Genomic DNA, 26,386 nt, shown 5'->3' on the forward strand with positions numbered 1-26,386 from the left:
TACATTCAATATTTTATTGTGAGTTTTGTTGCACTGAGAATGGATTGAACAGACACAAAAATGTATGGAAGCAGAAGAAGTTCATGATCTAACACTATAAGGCTGGGGTCACACTATCAGTATTTGGTCAGTATTTTACATCAGTATTTGTAGCCCAAATTAGGAGTGGGTGGTAAATCCAGAAGTGGTGATGTGTTTCTATTATACTTTTCCTCTGATTGTTCCACTCCTCGTTTTGGCTACAAATACTGACCAAATACTGACCAAATACTGATAGTGTGACCCCGGCCTAAAGATTACTACAGTTCCACCATAGCACTTGCCAGATAATCTTCTTTCCTTTTTGTTGGTGGCTTAGCAGTCTGTACTTTCTGATAATAAATCCTTGTTGTACATTTAAAAAAAAAAAAACGTATTTTCTGGCATATAAGACTACTTTTTAACCCCTGAAAATCTCAAAAGTCGGGTATCGTCTTATACGCCAGGTGTCGTCTTCTAGGGCAGATGCGGAGTAATCTGCGGTCACCGCATATTGTGGGGGGAGCGGTCCCAATGACGAGGTGAGGGGGCGCCTCACCGGGAAGGTGTAAGTGAAGCAGAGGCAGACAAGGAGATAATAGCATACAAGGGCGAGCCAGATGAGTGAAAGAGGAGTGTTTTTCTAGGCACAGCATCGCGCTCTCTCTTTTTTGCATACCCCTGGCATCCCAGACGCTGACAGTTTGCTTCACTTACACCTTCCTGGTGAGGCGCTCCCTCACCTCGTCATCGGGACCACTCCCCCCCCACTATATACTTCGACTGCAGATTGCTCCGCACCCACCCTATAAGACTACACCCGGCATATAAGACAACCTCCAACTTTTGAGAAGATTTTATATTTTAACTGGAAAAGTTGGGGGTCGTCTTATACGCCCAGTCGTCTTATACGCCAGAAAATAAGGTATATTTGACTTAGTTACATATCAAAGTTTCTATCAGTGGGGCCCAGGGAGTAGAATCTCTCACTGATTGCTGGAATGAAGGGTCAGAAGCTCTAAGTCGAGTTAGCTGAGGACAGGTTCAGTTATTTTTGTCAGCCAAGCACTGCTCTCCGTTGATACTGAGCACTTTGGGCCCTTCATTTCAGTAATCAATTGGGGTCTTACCACCTAGAACCCTGCTGATAAATACTTTTGACATATTAAAAGTTTTTTTTAAGTGACAGTTATTCTCTAAAATCAGCTCTCCATGACCTGACTTATGCTAATCTGCGGAGGAAGGACTGCTGTGGGGAGAAGAGAGGAGCCGTCTGAACCAATGATGAGACAGGAGGTGTGTCTCAGACAACCACAGAGTCCCTGTAGGCAATGTAGCTAAACTGTAGTCACAGATATCCACCAATGGAGCTCAACTAAAAAGCAGGGAAGCAGCAAGGTCTGTGACAAATAAGACTTAACGACATTTTCTTATCTTACAAGTGCACAATGAATAGAACATGGACCCCCCAAGACAATGAACCATACTTTTTGGGCTGCCAATTTTATATTTCATGCTTCCGATGGATATTTTTAATGTAGACATTTATACAGAATCTATACATTTACTGAGTGAAAATGACCAGTACTGATAAATTATAAGTTGGTTTATTAACAGTAGTAAACACATTAAATAAGATTGTTAAAAAGATATTACATCCTGTTTGAACATTCAACGTCTCACATCTACAGGAAGCTGGAGCTTTACAATGACCAAATTAAATTACAATTTATAAGTAGAAAAATATACTCTAAGAATGATTGTGCAGCAGCCTTGTTAAAGCAGATTTCCTTTGGAATGTTACAATAAGACATGATCTAAAAAAATATACTTTTATTCAAGGAATCGACAACTCCCTGGAAGACTACACTTCCCACCTTATGTATTTTTAGTAATAGCGTGTTGCTTGAGTGAGATCTGCGGTATTTTCTAAATTCAACTCTCAACCAAGGAGAATATTAACTAAAAATATGTTATAAGGGAACTCCACCCATATATGTAAAAACAGATTGTGTATATTGTCAGCAGGAAAAAAAAAGTCAGAGAAGGAGCGGACACCAACAGAAGAGGCCCATGTGCAAGAACAACATATGGACATTTGGCAGTCCCATAGCTCATCATAATGCACAATTCCAATTCTGGGCAAAGGTTTTTTTAATCCTAAAATAGTAAAACAATAGTTTTTCCAATATATTTTTCTTTACTGTTTTAGCACTAGTAATCTGTCTCTATCCATGTCACTGTATGTGTGCATGCCAATATGATGGCATGGATGACACCGAGCATAGTGCAGAGTCAGGGACCAGACTGCTGATGCCTGAATGGCATAAAAAGAGTAAGTGGTCATGATTATCTAACTATTTAAGGCCATAAGGTAGCCATACACATTTGACAGAATCAGGTTGATAGATGACTAAATGTTGAACAAACAATCATCTGGTACATTATCATTACACAGACCCAGCCATACACATTTTAGTCTATATTGGCTTTTACTGTCGTTCAGACTGGCCATTCAGATTCAATGACACTGGGCAAAGGATGATGGTTCATTCTTGAAACATTTAGAAGGAATTTTGAGAACATTTTTTTTTATCTTTCATTGATTAGCTACAACCGAATGAAAAATTGTTAAAACAGACTACTTTATTTCCAGATGATGACAGTCTGACATTGGTTGATACTTTCACTTGTAACTTTTACCTGATTAAAATTTTGATCAACTTTACACTAATTTTGTTCGGCTAGCGTCAACAACCAGTAAGCGTGGAGCAGTGGCTCTGGTCTGAGAAGTAAATATAGCATTTTCTTACTACCCCACCTTGTGCCCATTCAGATATTCTAAAAGCCCTTTAATCAGAATGTATTTTGGAAAATTGTACAACTTTTTATTAAACACAGAATAAGCTCCATTTGCTGAAACTGTAAGGCTAGGTTCAGATTGCGTTAATGGGACCGCGCTAACGAACAGCGTTGCACGGCGAAATTAACGCCGTGCAACACGTCCGTTAGCGCGCCCATTAGCAGCAATGGGAACGCGCATTGCTAGCGCGTGCCATTTTCGGCACACGCTAGCAATGTGCCGGTGTTTTGTAACCCGCCTCGGACGCTGCTTGCAGCGTCCGCGGCGCGCCCGAGGCGCGCCCGAGGTCCGTTCCCCGCTCTTGCAGAAAAAGACATTGCGTTAGCGCAAAAAACGGATTGCCCTAACGCAATCTGAACCTAGCCTAATACACTTTTAAATTCAATGTGTGATTGTCAGCACCCCTAAGCCACTGTAAGACATTGCCAGCTGGACAGAAAATGTTCATATCCAACTTAGGATGTCTATTTGTATTGGCATAGACTATCGTGTCAAACATATATGATAAGTCAGCTACCTTTCTTTTTTTAATTTCAACTACCCTTTTCAATACAACGAGATTCTGCAAAAAGCAAGATCCTGGATATGTAGGGTGGTGTTACTCAACATATATGCCAAAAGTAGTGCCCAAACGTGGGCACTGTCTATTTCATCAGTCAATCACTTTAATGAGTAAGAAATGTGCTCAACTCAGTTGTGATCTCCCTTATGTCACTCCTATTGGCAATATACAGAGAAAGCCCACCAGAATTAGCCACTTGGGGTAGAAGGATTTTTAAATCTGCTCTTTATCGTGGTATGATTGAAGCAAAAATCTATTTTTTTCTTTCACCAAATTTTTCAAGATGAACTGGACATACAATATAATAGTAGCTGGGAAATTAAATAAAATGTTTCTGTTTTATTTTTATTTTTTCATTTCGCCTCTACTATATGGAGATATGAGCAATCAAAATATTTGGCACCTGATGAGTTAACTTTAGTTAAAGGGAACCTGTCACCAGGTTTGACTGATTTGAGATAAGACCACCACCTTTCAGGCCTGATACACAGCATTCTAAAATGCTGTAATTAAGCCGCCAACCTGACCTGCAAGACAAGAAAAAGACCTTTGAATATAGTCACCTGCGGGGCGGTCCGGTCTGAGGGTTGTCGCTGGTCTTGGTCCGACACCTGCCTTCTTCTTGTGATTCTGTCCGCCTTGTTGCTTCACATGTATGATGCGTCCCTACATCATCCACAGTATCCCTGCATCACATTTCTGCGCATGCGTACTTCTCTGCAGTGCGCAGGCGCCAGAAAACGTCAAAGAGCCCCGGCGCATGCTCACTACAGTACTTTACACCTGCACAGGAGCGTGATACCAGGGAAACTGTGAATGACATAGGTACACGTCATTCAAACAAAGCAAGAAGAAGGATGGCATTGCAAGAAGAAGGGAGGTGCTAAACCAAGACCTGCGACACACCATGGTAACCGCTCCGCAGGGAAGCATAATAAAAGGTCTTTTTCATGTCTTACAGGTCTGGTTGGAGGCTTATATGTAGCATATTATAATGCTGTATATCAGGGATGAAAGTTGGTGGTCTTATATTATATTGTCCAAACCTGGTGACAGGTTCCTTTTAAGTCAACTAGGTGTTATTGGACCCTTTTCACTACGGGTGTGTATTTCTTTACTTCAGCTGGTATGAGTTGCTATCTCATAACACCCACTTGGACTTAACAAATGTTAAATTATTAGGTGCCAAATATTTTGATTTAATTCTAATATATGTGCAATAGAGAGGCGACGTTAAAAACAAAACAAAAAAGTTTTTTTCCCCTCTACAGTCACTATTACATTGTGTCCAGTTCAACGTGAAATTTTTTTTGAGTGATCTTCTTTAAATGGGTTGTCCCAATATGACAAGTTATCATCTATCCACAGAATAAGACACTACTTGCTATCACTGCTGATCTGATTACTGGGACTGCTACTGCTCCCAAAAATGGGGCATTGATGCACACCACCACTCCATTCATTATTTATGGGATTGCCAAAGACAGCTGAACCCAACCTTCAAATTGATGCAACCCCTTTAGGTTAGGAATATAATTGAAACCATTAGTGATGAGCGAATATACTTGGTACTCAAGATTATCCGAGCACGCTCGGGTGTCCTCCAAGTATTTGTAAGTACTCTGAGATTTAGTTTTCAGCGCCCCAGCTGAATGATTTAATAATAATATTAATAATCTTTATTTTTATATAGCGCTAACATATTCCGCAGCGCTTTACATTTTGCACACATTATCATCACTGTCCCCGATGGGGCTCACAATCTAAATTCCCTATCAGTATGTCTTTGGAATGTGGGAGGAAACCGGAGTGCCCGGAGGAAACCCACGCAAACATGGAGAGAACATACAAACTCTTTGCAGATGTTGTCCTTGGTGGGGTTGAACCCAGGACTCCAGCGCTGCAAGGCTGCAGTGCTAACCACTGAGCCACCATGCCGCCCATTTACATCTGATAGCCAGCATAAGTACATGTGGGGGTTGCCTGGTTGCTAGGAAATCCCCACATGTAATCAAGCTGGCTAACAGATGTAAATCATTCAGCTGAGGTGATGAAAACTAAATCTCCGAGTACTTACAAATACTCGGAGGACACCCGAGAGTGCTCGGGAAATCTCGAGTACAGAGTATATTTGCTCATCACTAGAAACCATGAAAATTTATGGGTGTTGTTCCCTTATAACAATTTTGATTGAATCACAATAACTATATATACAACCGGTCTGTAGACAGCGTTTAAGTAAAGGCATTGAGTTTTATTGCCCTGTAGCACCCCTAGGAATACTGCATTACACAAGTTCTATGAAAATCTTCAATTGATTAGTAAATGTACAAGAAGATCATAGCAGTTACTGAAATCAAATTAATAAATAATCAGTGCACAATGACCTTTGCAAAGGTGTTCATTCACCTTGTCTGGCCAACAGGTATGTATCCTGACATCTCCAACTATATGAATGCTCAGCTCGGTTGAACATTCATGTGTTCTCTATGAGGAGAGCGAAGTAAGTCACTGCCAGACTCACATGGCAGTAGCTTATCTGCGTGCAAAGCAAAAGGATAAGGTGAATAAATTCAAAAGCACCCAATCCTTCAAACTCAAAGGCTTCCATTCACATTAGATGGCAGATTCGACTGACTTGTCTAATGTGTATGGGGGACTTTTATGCTTCTAGCTTAGTAGATTTAGGCTTGTGGTTGAACACATTTTGCCTCTCTGGTGAAATAAAAAGCTAAATACATGAAGTTATGCCAAGCCAGTCAAAGAGGGAAGACATACATATAAGTAGACGATCATCTCCTTAGTAGTGCAGTCTACAGCCAGTGAAATTATATAAAGTCAAGTTTTTAGACCTAATTTCAAATCAGTGCTAGTTGCATATTCCATACTTTGAAATATGAATGTGATCTGCAGCAAATTGTATAGCAATACCTTTGACTGTAATAGCAAAATAAGACACATTCTCCTCTATTACTGATCAAACTTTGACTTTTTGACATCCTCAAAGAGCTCCTTTTTTGCACGACCATTATATGTTATCCATAAAGGTAATTTGGCAGGCTTGATAAGCAATTTTCATAAAGTCTTTGAGATGCTGCTTGTCTGTCTGAACAAGATGGTCATTATTTAGCAGTTTTATGACATAGAAACTTCTGAAACTGAAGTCCTTCAAGCCATGGAGCATGTATTGAATTTTATGCTTTGGCAGCATACAGGAAGCATGGGAAAAAGAGTCCCTGTAGGTCTATGAGACCCCTCTGAAGCAGCATTTTTAAAATAACCAACCTAATATATGCCACTTCATGGCATCTCCCACCAAAGAATTTTCTTGGCCAGCACATAGAGAAAGTAACAGTACCAATGAATTCCATCACTGTCTACAAATTCGGGAAATATTGAGAACATGTTGTATAGGAATCTCAAAGGAGCAAATGAGCTATGTGCTAATTCATGCCACTCAATAATTGCATAGCAGGATGTTAGAATGCCATCTACCAGTAATGTACCATGGGTAGTCAGTGGAGCAAAAACTCCAATTTCTTCTTGTACAGACACATTCATCACTTTAGATGGTACAAGCTGAGTGCCATTGACATAAATTTGAACATATTCTCCCACCTGAACACGATGGGCATAAATAGGCATAAAATCCGCAGGTGGGTTTTTGCTCACAAAAAGTAGATGGTGTGGTGTTAACCGTAGCCTATAGGGATGTCCTTCAGCTTCTATAACAACAAAGGTAGCCAGTTTTTCCTGGTCTTTGTGCAAATATAACAAGACTTCTGTTGTTGTCACTTGTCCTGTCTCATCTGTAGTAAGGATTTTATCACCAAGCTGAATTTCCGAAAGAGATTTTCTTTGACCGCCAGCTAGGGTAACCATGGCAGTGCCAGGAAAACAGCCACCAGAACGGACTGCTAAGGAATTGTCTGTAAAAGAACATAGAGTAGATATCAGAACATATTTGGAAGGTACAACTTATAAGAAAAAAAATATAAAAATGATGAGAAAAGCAGAAACCTGACACAAACAAATATTGCTAAAACAGAACAGTCATGTCATCTATTACAGTATGGAGACTCCTCTTTACATCCTGTGTAGTTACGCCCCAGATGTCCTCTCAGCACATTTGTATTCTCATTTATGTTACTGTTTGAAACATAAAGTATTATTTATGTAAGAATGTGTCAGTACTAGAGATGAGCAAATCGATTCGATGTGAATTGACTTTGTGTTGAATTTCATTAAATTGACTACTGCAACATCCTTTTCTGTGGCCTCCCTGCTAACACCCTTGCGCCTCTCCAGTCTATCCTTAACTCTGCTGCCTGACTAATTCATCTCTCTCCTCGCTACTCCTTCGCTTCCCCCCTCTGCAAATCTCTTCACTGGCTCCCATTCCCTCAGGGTATCCAGTTCATATTACTAATACTGATTAATGGCTTCCAGTACCATCTATATGCTGATGACACTCAGATCTACCTCTCTGGCCCAGATGTCACCTCTCTGCTCTCCAGAATCCCAGAGTGTCTATCGGCCATATCCTCCTTCTTCTCTCGCTTCCTCAAGCTCAATGTGGACAAATCTGAACTCATTATCTTTCCTCCATCATGCATATCTTCCCTATCTGATCTATCTATCAAAATAAATGAAATCACACTTTCCCCTGTCCCCAAAATCCGCTGCCTCGGAGTAACCCTTGACTCTGCCCTGTCCTTCAAAACACACATCCAAGCTCTCGCCACCTCCTGTCGCCTCCGACTCAAAAATATTTCCAGAATCCGTCCTTTCCTCAACCCACACTCTATCAAAATGCTCATGCATGCCCTAATCATCTCCCGCCTCGACTACTGCAACATACTCCTCTGTGGCCTACCTTCTAACACTATCGCACCCCTCCCGACTAATTAATCCCTCTCCTCGCTACACTCCTGCTTCACCTCTTTGCAAATCCCTTCACTGGCTCCCAATTTCCCAGCGTATCCAGTTTAAACTACTAACACTGACCTACAAAGCCATCTATAACCTGTCTCCTTCATATATCTCTGAACTAATCTCCCGATATCTTCCCTCACGCAATCTCCGGTCCTCCCAAGACCTCCCTCTCTCCTCCACACTTATTCGCTCCTCACTCAACCGCCTCTAAGATTTCTCCCAAATATTCCCCATTCTCTGGAATTCTTTGCCCCAACACATTTGACTATCAACCACATTTGGATCCTTCAGACGGAACCTGAAAACCCACCTCTTCAGGAAAGCCTAAAGCCTGCACTGACCCCGCTGCCTCCTCACCACCACTACCGGAGCTACCGCCTCACCAACACCAGAGCTCCTGCAACCCCCCAACCTATTATCTACTTCCCCACCATCCTGTAGAATGTATGTGTGGCACCCCAGGAGTTTGGGTACCACAGCTGTGCTGCCTTCCTCTTGGGGAGGGTAGTGCTATGCCAGGAGACAAGTGAGATTCCCTTTGGCAGGTTATCACACACACAACACCTTCCAAATCCAGGCCAGGAGGGGGAGCTCAAAACCCTGTTTTAGGGCAGCTTCCCTGGATAAAGATCCTGGTTTGGAAGCGGAGTCAGGTGAGTCTGTACAGAGAGTTTGTGAGAGAGGACAGACAGGAAGGGAGCAGAGAGGAGATACAGGACTCCAGGAGGCTATGAGAAGGCCTCCACGGAGTCAGTGCGCAGTAGCCGGGTACAGGGAACCCGAGGCTTTTGTGGACTATAAAACACAGAGCAGAACCGGAGGGCATTGAATTACATGGACTTTGCCCATATCTACCTGTGGCAGGGCAGCACCTCGGAGCCTAGAGTCACGGTGAAAGGACCCCAGTAGGCACGGCTCAAGCTGCCTGCCACACAGGTACCTGTTCCTGGACAGGAGAACGAATAACAACTTTGCTTAGGATACTTAGTGGCAGCAGGGACCTCAGAGACAGTAAGCGCATAGTGGAAGGCTCCTACCTGACCTGCCAAGGGGATTCCACTTGTCTCTGGACTACCCGGACTTCTAATTCACCTGTTGCTGGTGCCCTGGACTGTGGCCTGTCACCCACAAGTAAACCAGGTAAAGACTTACAACCTGTCTCCTCCATTTATTCACCGGCCTTACCATCTATGCCACACACCATAGGACCCCTGGGGACCCCGCTTCACTTGTGGGAAGTGTAACATCTGGGCTGCCGCAAAATCCCCCAGGGGACCCCTCTAATGCAGCGTCTGTCCCCCTATTGACCGAACTTCACAGATGGCGTCACAACAAACTTTGAACATTTAATGTTGATGCCCAGGGCCACGGACCGGGTCACAGCCACCATGACATCCATCTTTGCGACCGGACCTGGTACAGAGTATCCCACTGCCCTGTGGGCGCGTCATAAGCCCACAAGGGCAGGGTCCTCGCCCATCTTTATCAGTCTGTAATTGTTAGTTTGCTTACTGTAAGTGATATCTGTAATTTGTATGTAACCCCTTCTCATGTACAGCACCATGGAATCGATGGTGCTATATAAATAAATAATAATAATTTCGCAGTTACTGTTGAACTTGAATAATTTGCAAATCGATTTACAAGAATCGGCCCAAAAAATGCTCAGCACCTTTTTACACAATTCCAAAGAGTGCATCAGCCAGAGAGAGCTCACATGATCTTAGGTACAGCAGCATGGGATTCTTTACAACAATCACATCACATAGCGCAGTCAATAAGGAGGGACTATCAGAGCCACTATAAAAGCTGAAGCGGAGTATGCAACAACTATTTTAGACAGTTAAAGGCTATAGAGTGGACCTTACAGTGCATTAGAAATAGGGATACAAATTTGTTTAAACATTGGACAACTCCTCCAGAGTGTAGTCTGTGAATAATATATAGATTTAATTGATATGAGGAAAGAGAGTTAAGAGAAAAGCCAACAGCAGAAAACATAGAGTGATTTATTAGTGATATACTAAAGGAGGACTGGCACATTTTCCTGCTGCCTGTGATTTACATATTTTTTCTTCAAGTGCGTATTACAAATTTTAATGTTCTTATTTTTGCACACTTGTTTTACTGGTCAAAGTGTACATCAGTACACTCTACACCAATACAGTGACCAGTTGCAGGTGCTGGCTTTTGGGATGTTGTTGCGTTCCTTTTTGAGAAAAGGAATTGAAATGTTAAAAAAGTAGGAAAGAAAAATTTAAAAATCAATACATTTACGGTAACTTTTTGCATACTTCTTTCATCAGTCCAATAAGCCAACTGTACACCCCACAACAATAGCACGGATTGTTGGCGCATTTTGTTTTCTGGGCATGTACTGATGAAGGTAGCATTTTTTATTATATCCTTATTGTCGAGGAGGGGTGTAGTATTTAAAAAATAGAAATATTTTTAAAAAATCTGTACACTTTTTGCATACCTGTTTGGACAGTCCCGCTTGAGAATTGTACACATCACAACAATGCTGTGACTTTTTGCTGCATTTTGCTTTCTGGACATGGGCTGTGTATCTATTACACATTTTTTATTAAATTCTTTTTTTGGAATGGGGATATATTTTGACAAAAAATGTATTAAAATAAAAATCTACATATTTAAATGTGGAGGTCTATTTTTGAACACCTTTTTACCTGTTCAAATTTTGTGACCTATACATACCACACAACACAGGGCTGTTGTTCCATTAGGCTTTTGGACCATCACATGTACCTACCTAGCATTATTTATACAGTCATTTTTGTCAAGGGTTGAATGACTGTGTTTGAAAAATTTTGGAGATGTTATTTAGACTTATGTACAAAACGTATGAAAAAAATAAGTGGAAATGGCAATGGATGGGGTAGTGTGGAAAAAAACATATCACAGCGAATAATGTGGAAGCCACTAAAAGCAGCACCACCAGTGGCACCAGTCGCACGGGCAAGTGCACTATGAAACGCAGCTCACACTTGGTTTTCTTTGCTTCTGGCAAGTGTATTAGTGGGGAGGAAGTGGAAGACTTAATAGAATATATGTCCCATCAGTTATCAAAGTCACAGCAGGATGATATTACCTCTGACAGTGACACCATCAGTTTGAGACGATGATACTGTTTGTGGAGGAGACTCAAAAGTACCTGAAAGCACCTGCTACGTGCAGGTATCTCGCATGAGAGAATTCTTTTCCACATTGCTGACAGATTAATCTCTGTTAGTCTGCAGGCTTTGCAGGAGGAAATAAGCTGTCGATGTCTAGTTTCAAATAGACGAAGAGCTATGTCTCCATCATGACATGAAGTGATATTACTTGTTCATTTGGGAAAAGCAAGCTGTCCAGCAATCTGACAAAGGCTCAAGTTTTACCCATACTCACACTCATCTTTCTGGTAGCTAAAGTAGTACCTGGACAATGTCATGATCACCAACATCGTCAGCCATAGCTACTGCTTATCATACTCCCACTACTCCGTCTCTATCACACTGCAAGATATCTATTCCCAATTATGTGTCGAGGAAACAGACATACACTTCCAGTCATCCATTTGTGTGCCAACTCAATGCCTATCTGCTCAACTTTCTTTTGTTGCAATCACTGAAATACCACTTAGTGAAGTCCACTGTCTTTTGAGAAATAATGGTGTGCTGTCAGCCTCACTGAAAGATGCTCACTTGCCATTATTTCATGTAGAAAGGGGTGGATGCATTGTGCTTTCACATGCAGGATAATGTGGCAGTTCACTCTCTTGACTTATCTTTGAGTTGGAAAGTGCACTGCACCAAAAACACGTGGTGCAGCAACTATGGACAGAGACAATTTATGTCTTTCACAATCCACTGGGTGAATATTTTGAGCAGCAGCAAAGCACCACCACAACCAGGACACATAGTAAAACCTTCACTGTTGGACGCTCCATCTTTTCCAACCTCCAGGTGGCAATTGTATATCTCCCTCTACAACTCTTCCTCATTGTTGGGGTCATAGATATGACGCCAACACAGCCCTCAGTATTTTCATTTGTGTGAAGGTAAGCCCAAGCAAACCAAATTGTCTCCAGAAGCGTGGAAAACCTTACATTTGTTAAAATGAATCAAGCATGGATCAGTTCCAATTTTCTTTTAACTACGGCAGATGATAATGATTAAATCAGCCATAGCATATACCTGCCTGTCCGTTTTCTTTTACACTGTTTTGTTAGTGTTAAGGTTGATGGTCCCGGCAGCACTGCCCATTCAGAAATCTCCTGCCTGTTCTGATATACTGTATACTGTACTGCTGCTGCCAAGGTTGGCCAAACACCCGGACATTTCCTTGCCTGCCTCATCCAATTCTATACTGTGAGGCTTCTGAAGTTGCCACTGCCACTATACAGTTACGACAGGGACAGCCACACATCCTTTCTATTGTGTTTTATAGCTGTACTGTACTGCTAGGGTTGCCAGTGCCGTACATTCAGTGCCGAACATCACCTTGCCTGGCCCATCCTATTCTATACTGTCCTATTATGCAGTTAGACAGCCACAACAACCCCACATCTCCTGGCTGCCCACTGTGTTCTATAACTAGATTGTACATCTGGTGATGGGGCTGCAAGTGCTCGCCCTACACTGCCAGACATCTCCTTGCCTGGCCCTTCATATTCTATACTATATGCTTGTTGTCACTGCCATATCCATTGCTACAGTTGACAGGCACACCCCCTGCTTGTCCATCGTATTCTATAGCTATATTCTACTGCTACAGGGAATCCTTCAGGGTAAATAAACATGAACCTGCTACCACAAAGGGGTTAATTTTTGCATGTTTTGTTGAGAAGCCATTGTTTCTTCTCTCTCCAAACAGTGAACGTGTGCCCGCTCCCAAAACAGAAATAATTTACAGAGATAATTTATGCATAGCTTTGTTGAGAAACCATAGATTCTTTACTTTCAAAACACCAAACCTGTTCTTTATCCATTAATAACTGAATCATTTTTGCACATCTTAATTTAAAACACATTGTTTTGTTAATTTTGCATACAGGAAAACCTGTTTCTAATCTCAAAATAGGGATAATTTTTGCACAGCTTATGAAGAAGGCATTGCTTCTTTTTCTCTTTGTTGACCCCCAAAAACAATATTTTTTGGAATTCTTGTAAAAAAAAAAGCTATAGCTTCTACATTTAACAAACAGCAAATCTCTTGCTACTACCCAAACAGGGATAATTTTTGGACAACCAGGTGTCAAAAAGCCATAGCTTCTTCAGTGTACAACGTCTGTTAAAGGGCTCGAAAGGGGTTTAATATAGTTCTAGGAGAACTCGGACTTTTATACATCTTAAAGGCCTTACATTACTTGCGATTTGTGGCCAATTAAATAGCTAGAAATTTAATTGTTTTGGAAATTTATATGAAGCTGGTCAATTTAAATTTCAAAAGAGTTGATCATCTCTACTCAGTACCTGTTATCTGTACTTACATGTGCTGTCATTGCATTGTATACCAATATTCTATCACAAAATCAATGGAAAGTGATGTGCAAAGTTAGCATTCATTTTCATGAGGATTTAACCTATATGTTATTCACTGGCCTCATAGATCTGGTGCCATACTTGCCAGTATCACCACTGAAGCCAGTTATAAGTGGCAGCGGTTATGTGAATGATGTATGGCAGGAATTAAGTGACAAAGGTTTTTTTTACAATTCTATCTACTGTCCTTCGCCTGCTACTATGAATTTTAACAACACTGACATTACAATAAAATTAACTTCTAAGTAAATGACTCGCCATTGTCTTTACTTTTTATGTCTTAATTTCAACAGGTGAGCGTAAAAAGAGAATCTGAGAGGTAATTAGGTGAACACAATTGTGAGAAATAAGAAGACACAATGTGACATGTGGAATTAAGAAGAAAAGAGAAGAAGTAGGGTGACAAAATGGTGGTAACGTGTGAAGATGTGTCTACACCGAATAAAGCAAAATAGTCTCATTACACTCAGTACACACAATGTAGTATTAATAAGGTTTCATTGTTGTATAAGGAAGAGATACAACCTCGTGAAGGTAAATCCTCCCATTATCCACTGGACTGGAACAAGTAATAAATACAACTACATCCACCTACTGCTACATTTTATTTCTAGGAATCCAGCAGTGTAAATTCTCGAGTGTTTTACTGTTATACTTGGCAAGTACTTTTTTTATTTATTTTTTACAATACGAGTCCCTGTTCTTCCACATGTTTCTAAAGACCTCAGCTGACCATTTCCTTTAGAAAATACTGCAACAATAATTACATGTTAACAAAAACCTGAAATCATATTCATGCTATCCAAACCATGTGCAACATGAATCAGAAGATATCTGGGATACTGCAGTTGTGTATGTTTAGGCTGTAGGTTGAACTCGAGTCTACTTTCAGGCTTGAAAAGCTAGGCATCTCTGAGACAATGCAGTGTTTCAGTGAAATCATACTTTGAAAAGCGGGCCAGTGTCTACACGTCTTGGATGACTAATCTAAGACAAGTCCTTGTCAACTTCTCCTCTCCACCATGCTCCTCTACACTGACAGGTCTGTCAATATGTGTGTGTGTTTAGGGAGGGACCTGTCAGTCAAAGATATGGGGAAAAGCCAGGACACATAGTCCTCGGCCGTATTGTCAAACTATGCTTTCTTTAATGTTGCAGAATTCCAGAGTAAAAAATACATGGCTACAATAATGCAGCTAGCATCTGATTCATACTGCCCTTGGTTTAGGCAACATAAATCAAATGACAGATTACTTTTAAAGATCAACCCACCAAACTGCACATGTAGGCTTGAAGGTCTTTGAAAGATAAATCAAACAATATCTTTATATCTTCTATTTGTTACAGAATTCCCAATAAATCATTATTTTAATCTATATGCAAATGAGACATTAGGTGCACTGGGGGTGTGACAGAGCACTTCCCAAGCCTCTCTGATTTCCTTGCCTGGTGCAAGGTGGTTTGTCATGCCCAGAGCACTAAGGCTGGTTTCACATTTGTGGTTGTGTCCGCAGCGTTTCGGCCACAAACATAAACGCACGCAAAATGCATGCAAGCGCAGCATTTGTTATCAGCATCAGCTTCTGCATGCGGTAAAAAAAACACAACTTTTGCATACATTATCATGCGTTTTGCATGTATTTGCGCTTTTTATGCGCATGAGGTGTTATGGAGAAAAATGTAGATAAACAGACACCAAAAATGGGACATCAATGGGCGTGTCTCATGGGATTTCTTTATATAGACACTTTGTGTTAGAATCTGTTTTGTTTTGACCATCCACCATTTTGTTGTGGTTTTCAGGCTGCTGGTATTTTCCCCTGGTGCTGGGTTGCCTTGGTCAGGTGATTATATCACCCTTTATTACCCAGCACCTGCCTCCCATTCCTTGCTGAACAACAGTGTTAATCCGCTAGAGTTCTGGCTAGGTGCTTAGACAGCTTTCTGTGTTTGATATTTAGCAGTTCTGGGATCTCTGGTTCTGCTTTCTTTTGTTTCTGTTCTCAGTTTCTTTCTGCAGCCTTCTCTGTGGTTCCTATTAGGAGGTGGCCTGTTTTTTGTACCCAGTCCTTAGATCTTTCAGGGACCTCCTTCTCCTTATCTGTAGGTCTTCACTGAGTTTAGACTAGGATCATTGATGGGTCTATTCGCAAGGAATGGGTCGCCCACTCCATCGTAGGGTTTCAACCTAGTCTTAGTGCAGGGTCAGCTTTCCCCCCATCTCTCCTAGTTCTGTGCTGCAGTTTTGTAACAGTTTGTCCAGCCACACATATAAAAAAAAAAATTCCCAGATTCTTTCAATATGTGCAGCGTCCAGGAACTTGCTCAACGCTTGCAAGGGTTAATTTTGGAAGTAACCAACCTTCAACAGCACATGAGTAATTGCGCTGGAGCATGCCCTGAAGAACCTAAGGTAGGATTACCTGAGTATTTTTCTGGTAAACGCCAGGAGTTTTTTACGTTTAAAAATGCATGTTTACTATATTTTCGGCTTAGACCCATATCTTCAGGGAGTGAATTACAGAGTGTGAGGATTATTATGTCTATATTGCGAGGTGAACCCCAAATCTAGGCGTTTTCGTCACATCCTGAAGATCCTTGTTTGACATCAGTAGAAGCATTTTTTTCTGCAATGGGGTTGTTATATGATGATCCTGATCGGGTCACATCAGCCGAGGCAGAGCTCATACGGCTTAAACAGGGCTCTGTGGATGCTGAGAGGTATTGCACCCTGTTCAGATGATGGTCCGCAGAGGTCAGGTGGAATGACCCAGTGCTCAAGAGTCAGTTTTTAGCAGGTTTGAGTGAAAGAGTTAAAGATTTGCTCATTGCATATCCTCCACCTGATACTTTGGAAACTGCTATGCAGTTAGCTATCCGTGTGGATAGAAGATTATGAGACAGGTGGAGTGAAGAGAAGACTTTTATAATGCTGGACCCAGTCTCACAGGATAGCCCCGTCGACAGCGGGGAACCGATGCAACTTGGGGCGATGTCTCGTTCTCAGGAGAGGGAGAAGAGGTTCGCTAAAGGGCTATGCTTGTATTGTGGTAAGGCTGAACATTTTATTAAGCAATGTGAGGTTTGCATAAGGAAAGAAAAAAAAGGTCAGTAGGAGTAACACTCCAGTTCATATTGCGTTTTTACGGTCAGCAGGAGTTTTTTTTTCTGGTAATACCACCTATCATGGTCATTCCATTGATTTTCAGGTAATGGTGGATGGTGGTTCTACACTTAATTTGATTTATCAACAATTCCTAGACAGATATAAGTTTGATTCTGAACCATTGTCATCTCCTATTCCTGTTGTGGTTATTGATAACACTCCTCTGGAGATGGGTGTATTTCTCGAAAGGTTTCCGGGTTCCTACTTATTGTTAATCAGGAGTGTATAGACTTGTTTGTTCTTGCTAAATTACCTTGCCCAGTCATCCTGGGTTTACCCTGGTTAAAAATGCACAATCCTTTGCTGGACTTGTCATCTATTACTATAAGGTCCTGGGGTCAGGGGTGTTATGGTAATTGTTGTAAGAAGGAGCTACCTGAAGCCATTCAGGATTTCTGGAGGGTATTTTCGGAGGTCAAGTCGCTAGCTCTACCACCCCATAGAGATTACGACTGCGCTATTGAGTTTGATCCAGGTGCCACACTTCCTAAGGGTACCGTCACACTATAACATTTCGATCGCTACGACGGTACGATTCGTGACGTTCCAGCGATATCGTTACGATATCGCTGTGTCTGACATGCAGCAGCGATCAGGGATCCTGCTGAGAATCGTATGTCGTAGCAGATCGTATGGAACTTTCTTTCATCGCTGGATCTCCCGCTGTCATCGCTAGATCGGTGTGTGTGACACCGATCTAGCGATGCGATCCAGCGATGCGTTCGCTTGTAACCAGGGTAAACATCGGGTAACTAAGCGCAGGACCGCGCTTAGTTACCCGATGTTTACCCTGGTTACAAGCGTTAAACTAAAAAAAAAAAACAGCACATACTTACATTCTGGTGTCCGTCAGGTCCCTTGCCGTCTCTGCTTCCCGCACTGTGACTGCCGGCCGTAAAGTGAAAGCAGAGCACAGCGGCTGTGCTTTCACTTTCACTTTACGGCCGGCAGTCACTGAGTGCGGGAAGCAGACTGCAAGGGACGTGACGGACACCAGAATGTAAGTATGTGCTGTTTGTTTTTTTTTAGTTTAACGCTTGTAACCAGGGTAAACATCGGGTAACTAAGCGCGGTCCTGCGCTTAGTTACCCGATGTTTACCCTGGTTACCCAGGGACCTCGGCATCGTTGGTCGCTGGAGAGCTGTCTGTGTGACAGCTCCCCAGCGACCACACTACGATTTACCTACGATCACGGCCAGGTCATATCGCTGGTCGTGATCGTAGGTAAATCGTATAGTGTGACGGTACCCTAAGAGTTGTTTATTTAATCTGATGATTCCCGAGAGTGAGACCTTAAAGGAATACCTACAGACTAGTTTAGCTGCAGGTCATATAAGACCCTCTAAATCCCCTGTGGCTGTAGGATTCTTTTTTGTCAAAAAGAAGATGGGGGCCTTAGGCCGTGTCTGGATTTTTGGGAGATTAATAAGATCACTGTGCGCAATCCTTACCCATTGCCGCTGATTCCGGATTTGTTTAACCAACTAACCGGAGCGAAGTGGTCCTCTAAGATTGACCTTCATGGGGCATATAATTTGCTGCGGGTAAAGGAGGGCGATGAATGGAAGACAGTCTTTAATACCCCGGAAGGTCATTTTGAGTGTCTGGTGATGCCTTTTGGTCTTACTAATGCCCCTGTGTTTTTTCATTAATTAACTGACCCACAGGGGTCAGTATTGGGCTCTTCTTTTTAACATATTTCTTAATGACCTTGTAGGGGGAATACAGAGCAGAATTTCAATATTTGCAGATGACACAAAACTCTGCAGGGTAATCAATACAGAGGAGGACAATTTTATATTACAGGATGATTTATGTAATCTAGAAGCTTGGGCTGATAAATGGCAAATGAGCTTTAATGGAGATAAATGCAAGGTCATGCACTTGGGTAGAAGTAATAAGATGTATAACTATGTGCTTAAAGGGAACCTGTCACCTGAATTTGGCGGGACCGGTTTTCGGTCATATGGGCAGAGTTTTCAGGTGTTTGATTCACCCTTTCCTTACCCGCTGGCTGCATGCTGGCCGCAATATTGGAGTATGAAGTTCATACTCTGTCCTCCGTAGTACACGCCTGCACAAGGCAATCTTGCCTTGCGCATGCGCAGTATGCTTTGCCTAACTGCGGGCAAAGACGAAAAGCATTAGTGCGCATGCGCTGGCGCACTATGTCCCGGAACACAGCAAAATACTTTTAATTATTATATGAAATTCATAAAGAATTTTTCTGTGATTGCTAAACCTATAACTGATCTCACCAAGAAGGGTTCTAATACTGTCCAATGGTCCTCTGAGGCTGTTAATGGTTTTGAGCATTTCAAGGAGAGGTTTAGCTCTGCTCCTGTTTTGATCCAGACCGATGAGACCAAGCCATTTCTGGTAGAGGTTGATGCCTCTTCAGTAGGGGTGGGGGCAGTTCTGTCCCAGGAGGGAGAGGATGGGGTGCATCCCTGTGCTTTCTTTTTTTAAAATTTTCGGCGACTAAGCTCAACTATGATATTGGGAACAGAGAGTTGCTGGCTATTAAACTCGTGTTTGAGCATTGGCAATATTTTTTGGAGGGGGCCAGACATCCAATACAGGTTTTTACTGATCATAAGAATCTGATATATCTGGATGCTGCTAAACATTTGAATGCCGGTCAAGCTAGGTGGGCACTATTTTTTTGCTTGGTTTCATTTCTCCGTCACATATATCCCTGGGACAAAGAATGTTAAAGCGGATGCTTTGTCTCGTAGTTTCTCTCCAGCAGTTAATACTGAGAAGGAGGAATGTATTTTGCAGAGAGGGGTGGTGGCAGCATTGGGTTCTGAGTTGGAGAGTAGCATCCTAGAGGCCCAGAATGCTGCACCAACTAACACTCCGTATGGAAAATTATTTGTGCCTAGAGCCTTGCAGAGAGCTTTGTTTGCTGAATGTCATGAGTCCCGGTTGGCGGGTCATCCAGGGATTTCGGAAACTAGAAAGTCGATCGGTCGAAGTTTCTGGTGGCCAGGGTGGCAAAGAGAAATCATCAAGTGGGTGCATCAGTGTACTGTGTACGCTAGGTCGAAGGCCTCACATGCCCCGGCTGCAGGGTTGCTGTGCCCTTTGGAGGTTCCTAGTTCGCCATGGTCACATCTTGCTATGGATTTTATCACCGATCTGCCGGTCTCTGAGGGTTTTTCTGTCATCTGGGTTGTTGTGGACCGGTTTAGTAAGATGTGTCATCTGGTCCCGCTCAATAAATTACCCTGTGCCAAGACTCTAGCTAAGGCATTTGTGAAAGAGATTGTCAGGTTCCATGGGGTTCCCACAGACATTGTTTCTGATAGAGGACCACAGTTTGTGGCTCGCTTTTGGCATGCTTTTTGTGACAGATTAAAGGTTCATTTATGATTTTCGTCAGGTTATCATCTGGAATCTAATGGACAGACCAAATGGAAGAACCAGGACGTCGAGCAGTTTTTGAGATGTTTTGTAGCAAACAATCAGGAGATGTGGTCGGATTATCTACCACTAGCTGAGTTTGCTCTTAATAATCATACGTCTTCCTCGGCTGGGTGTTCTCCTTTTTTTTTTTTGCTGTACAGGGAGGCATCCATCTTTTGGTCCATTTTCTAAGATTGGGGCAGTGGTGCCTGAGGAGGAAAGTTTTTCTGGAAATTTGGACAGGGTTTGGACCAATGTACGCCATAATCTGAAAGAGGCTAATAGGAGGTCAAAGAAATATTTTGACAAGAAAAGAAGGGAGGCGTTGTTTGCAGTTGGGGACATGGTCTGGTTGTCCTCCAGGAATCTGCGTTTGAAGATCCCTTCTAAAAAACTGGGGCCTAACTTTGTAGGACCCTTCAAAGTGGTCCAGGTGGTCAACTCGGCAGAGGTGAGATCAGACATCCCCTCTTCCTGGAGAATTAATTCAGTTTTTCATGTATCTTTACTGAAGAAAGTTGACACACCAGATAAAGAGACTATGCCTACAGTTCCTCCAGTTGATGAGGATGGCGAGTTTGAGATTTCATGCATTTTAGATTCCAGGTGGCACAGAGGAAGTTTGCAGTATCTCGTGTCCTGGAAGGGTTTCGGAGGATCCTCGTAAAAGAGGAGGTACTGTTAGAATCTGATTTGTTTTGACCATCCGCCATCTTGTTGTGGTTTTCTGGCTGCTGGTCTTTTTCCCCTGGTGCTGGGTTGCCTTGGTCAGGTGATTGTATCACCCTTTATTATCCAGCACCTGCGTCCCATTCCTTGCTGGACAACAGTGTTAATCCGCTAGAGTTCTGGCTAGGTGCTTAGACAGCTTTCTGTGTTTGATATTTTGCAGTTCTGGGATCTCTGGTTCTGCTTTCTTTTGTTTCTGTTTTCAGCTTGTTTCTGCAGCCTTCTCTGTGTTTCCTATTAGCAGGTGACCTGTTTTTTTGTACCCAGTCCTTAGATCTTTTAGAGACCTCCTTCCCCTTATCTATAGGTTTTTGCTGAGTTTAGACTAGGATCGTCGGTGGGTCTATTCGCAAGGAATGGGTCACCCACTCCATCGTAGGGTTTCAGCCTAGTCTTAGTGCAGGGTCAGCTTTCCCCATCTCTCCTAGTTCTCCGCTGCAATTTTGTAAAACTTTGTACAGCTGAAATATTCAGATTTTGCTCCTGTATCCTGCTTCACGATGTATCTTCGCATGGAGAGCTTTTATTTCAACCTGGATTTGGATCTAAAGCTGTTTCTTGCCTTTGCGTTTGCTTGTGAGCAACAAAGAAACAGAGAAACACGGATAAGAACACGGTGTTTTTGTTTTTGGAGACACCCCATTATCGAAGTCCGAGATAGCCATGGAGCCTACCACACCCTATACAGCGAGCTCTATGCCAACCCGGAGAAATTTGAGGAATATACAATGATGTCTCAAGAGACCTTCCGGGATTTGTTTGGTCGTGTCCGAGGAGCCATCAGGAGACCGGACACTCAGCTCCGTAGAGCGATTCCTGCTGAGGAACGTCTCCTGGTCACATTAAGGTACGTAATATTTCTAAACAAACGCCTGTCATAATTATTATTGTTCTGCCATGTATTATTTGCTTCTTCCTTTATGTGTGTTGCAAAACCCCATCATAAATATTATTGTTTATAATTTTTTTATTTCTTTTGTTGGCAGATTCCTGGCTACTGGAGAGAGCTTATCATCGCTCCATTTTCAGTACCGGCTAGGAATTTCCACCTTGTCTGGAATAGTTGCGGACAACTCTCAAAGCCTGTGTGGTTCTGCATAACTACATAATGGCTAAAGAGCGACCCAACATTGAACTTGATGAACCAGTTTCAAACCCCTTGCCAGATTAACAGCATCACCCTCTGTGGTCAAAAGTAGAAGTTGCCCAAATGAGGGACCAATTTTCTGACTACTTGGTTTCTGATATCAGACGTGTGGCATGGCAAGATGGAATGGTTTTAATAAAATGTTCTGTTGTGTTTGTGTATGTACCTGTAATGTTAAAATTTTCTGGTAATGTTTTGTGTAACAAAAAAACCTGTTTTGAATCCTGCACCGAGTGCCCTCTGTCTCAACTCAAATCCACTTATGATGTCAGTGCTATGATAGGCAACTTTCGATTTGATCCAGCGTCTCTTAAGTCTGCAGTATCTATTGGACGCAGAATGAAGAGTCGATGGAGGTAATACAAGGCATACTGTATCTATACTCACCAGGCCAGGTGTCAGAAATAGTTAATTCAGGATGCTGGGTTTTGTGCATCCTGAAATCATGTCATGATTAAGAGAGCTTATTCTCCAGAAACGTGTTGAGATTCACACCCATATGGTTTGTGCTGAAGTTTGTATCCTCTCTGTTACAAGTTTGTGAATAAAGAAACCTTTTTTCATGGATTCGGTGAAGCTGGACATTTTCTTCTTCTGCTTTTACTTACATAGGGAATCCAAATCTGACATGTTCCCTTTAAAGGAGTTTCCAGTACTATAACTTGGTTTGATCATAGGGGTCTAACTCCTGGGTCCTCAAATACTTATATATATATTACATTTTACAATGAACTTTCAAAAATATAATTTTAGATACACAGAATTCATAGTTTCCAGGTTTTATATTTCATGAAAGGATACCTGCTTTCACAGAGACATGAATGTGTGCTTTTGACTCGTAGTACACCCAGTCAAAGCCAGCTTCAACTGCAAGGCGGGCCAACATGCCGTATTTGCTTTTATCTCGGTCTGAGGTTGTAATGTCAAGTGCACGTCCTTCGTAGTGAAGAGAATCGTGGGAATGGTGGCCATCCTCATCCCATCCTTCGGTAACCCGCAACCTCACGCCTGGCCACATATTCATCACAGAGATAGCCAATGCATTCACTCTGTCCTTGCAGCGCTGAAAGTAAAACAAACATAATAGGTCAACAAATGCTTATTAATTCTTTATGCAACTTACATTTTCTAATTTTTAGTTTAAACATATCATATGTCATCCATATGAAATATAGTGTAAGGTTGTTTTTAATTAGAGCTGGAATCTACCTGCCTGTAGGGCTTGACCCTGGAGAGGCAAGTCTAATAGAGCAAGTTCACCTAAAAATGATACACCTTGTAGTTGGTTGGCACATATTAATAGGCCAATTTGTGTACTTCAATTTCATAAGTATAGTCCATATTGTAGTAATATCTCGTATACTCTATGTTGGCATCTATTCTGGCACACATAGAGCATTGCTGTATGCTTTGGTTTGTGCTGTATGCTTTGGTTTGTGTATATTGCATCCTGCACATTTGCTTAATCTCTCAGGAGGTGCTGGTTGATATGAGCGAATATACTCACTGCTCGGGTTTTCCCGAGCATGCTCAGGTGGTCTCCGAGTATGACTCGGAGATTTAGTTTTCATCACCTCAGCTGAATGATTTATGGCTACTTGCCAGTTTGAATACATGTGGGGATTCCCTAGCAACCAGGCAACTCCCACATGTACTCAGCCTGGCTAATAGCTGTAAATCATTCAGCTTAGGGGATGAAAACTAAATCTCCGAAAACTAACAAATACTCGGAGATCACCTGAGCGTGCTCGGGAAAACCCAAGCAACGAGTATACTCGCTCATCACTAGTGCTGGTCGGATTTGTTTTTTTTACATATAACTAAACCAGAATACAAATAGTGAGTTATGGATACAGTGAAATACTCATAGTAATTTGTCAACTGCACTTTTTAATACAGTTTCATTCCTCTGAAAGGAAACTCTAAATCCATTCATCAGTCATTTTTTGCCTAGTAATCCTGCTTTCGCTTTATTTTTTACTTCATTATTTTCCAGTTATCATCCATGAAAAATATGTACATTTTTAACTACAGATTAATAAATGGTTTCATTTATGAACTCTGTAGCAAAATGTTGTGCCCAAGCAATTGCCCATCCTCCACGAGTCACCCACGGGCACAGCCAGTTATCTCTGGTATGCTTGCTCTGCAGCCAGTATCCAGGGACAATCTTGTGTTTTGAGACGATAACTGGCACATAAAATTTGTCATGTCAGCTCTACTAGATCTGCACACATATGAAATGTATTCAATATACTAATGGTGGGTGTATTACATTTTGTTCTTTACAATTTTCTCCATGTATTTCATTATTGTATCTAGTTAGGGTTACAAATAGCAAGACTGGATGTCAGGAAGCTGAAACAACCCATCAACAGCAATGAGAAGAACATGAATGAACTGAAAGCACCTCGAATGTTTAAGATGATGATAAGCTACGGCAGAGTTTTCCAATTAGCTTCCTAGCAGAGGGCATCTGTATTGTGATACCAAGGGGTATTAGCATAATTCAAGAATCTTTCAATCGCCGGCACTAAACTTTTAGACCTGGATAATATAGTAGACATTTTTGCATTTGGCATTATGGCCTGCTTTGTAGAGCTGGGCTCTTCACGAGTTCTAAATTTCAATGCCACTCTACATTGTAAATGAACTTTGGCAATTTTTTTTTTTCTTGTTATGAAATTGCTGTGAGTTTTATTCTTATTTTTCGCTTTAAGAAATTACATGGGTCAACACAACCTCTTATAGCCAAATGAAATTCACAAGCTAAAAATGAGCGAAAGACCTGAGGCTATCAAAACTGTTGAAGATTGGCTAGAGTTTGCCTGATGTGGAGCTATAAAGCCAGGTGCACACGTTGCGGAAAGTGGTGCGGATTTTTCCGGACTGATTTGGGGAAATCCGCACTGCATATTTCCTGCAGATTTACCGCGATTTTTTTGCGGATTTTGTGTAGATTCCATCTGCGGTTTTACACCTGCGGATTCCTATTATGGAGCAGGTGTAAACTGCTGTGGAATCCACACAAAGAATTGACATGCTGCGGAATAAACAACGCTACGTTTCCGCTTTTTTTCTGCAGCATGTGCACTGCGGATTTTGTTTTCCATAGGTTTACATGGTACTGTAAACTCCGGGAAAACTGCTGCGAATCCGCAGTGGCCAATCCGCTGCGGATCCGCAGCAAAATCCGCAACGTGTGCACATACCCTACGAAGTACAAAGGTAGCAGCTGAGCCCAGGACAGGACCTGATTGAATAGGTGACCCTTATCAGTTATCACATAACAAGACACTATAATTACAATTACTGAAGGTAGGTGGGGTCCTTTTATAGATGAAAAAATTGGATTGGGGTCCAGGACCTTTGATTATGCTTTTCAATAGTTCAGGCTGATTTTGGTGGAGATGCACTGAGTATTTTCTACCCTGTGTGGCTTCTAAGTAGCCTTCTAAGGGCTTTCAGGAGAAAAACATGCCATGTCAAAAATCATGTCATAGCACAATAAATTGAGTGCACTCTGATAACTTGAGGTGCCATACACCTGATAGATCTCTCTCCCAGCCATTCCATACACATGAATTCTCAACACAATGAGTTTAGATCACTCTAATAACTTGAGGTACCCATACACCTTAGCAGCACCTTAGATAGCTCTCTCCCGGCCATCACATACATGTGCACGCTCATCTTGACATGTCTTTTCAATGGGAACAGAGATCTAAGCTGATGCCAGGTTTCTCTAGTAGCAACTAATCACCTGTGGGAACCAAAGGATCAGGCACCGAAATTCAACATACCCATCCTTCTTTCCACTGACATCTGTCTGGGAGCCTTGGAAGACCCTGTGGAACACATTAGATGATCCGACAGTCCAGCATGAATAACTTAATCTGTATGGAGCTCTAACCACAGTCCCCAAATCTGAACAAATACAACACTTCTGGAACATTTAGCTGAAAATGAGATTCACAACTTGAAAGTGAAGTGCATGAATGTGCAGCA

The 26,386-nt window shown here is 42.0% G+C and overlaps 1 protein-coding gene across 1 annotated transcript in view; it reads right to left on the reverse strand.

Annotated features, from left to right (window-relative positions):
* Positions 1 to 1,744: 1,744 nt before the first annotated feature.
* DHH (desert hedgehog signaling molecule) overlaps positions 1,745 to 26,386 on the reverse strand; it is a 124,412-nt gene continuing 99,770 nt past the window's right edge. The window contains exons 2-3 of the mRNA XM_069758350.1: positions 23,180 to 23,441; positions 1,745 to 7,372 (exon numbers count right to left, since the gene is read on the reverse strand). Coding sequence (XP_069614451.1) covers positions 6,744 to 7,372; positions 23,180 to 23,441 — 891 coding nt within the window. The 3' untranslated portion in view covers positions 1,745 to 6,743. The remainder of the gene's footprint in view (positions 7,373 to 23,179; positions 23,442 to 26,386) is intronic.

The sequence above is a fragment of the Ranitomeya imitator genome, chromosome 3 (assembly GCF_032444005.1).
Source record: "Ranitomeya imitator isolate aRanImi1 chromosome 3, aRanImi1.pri, whole genome shotgun sequence".
NCBI classification, from domain to species: Eukaryota; Metazoa; Chordata; class Amphibia; order Anura; family Dendrobatidae; genus Ranitomeya; species Ranitomeya imitator.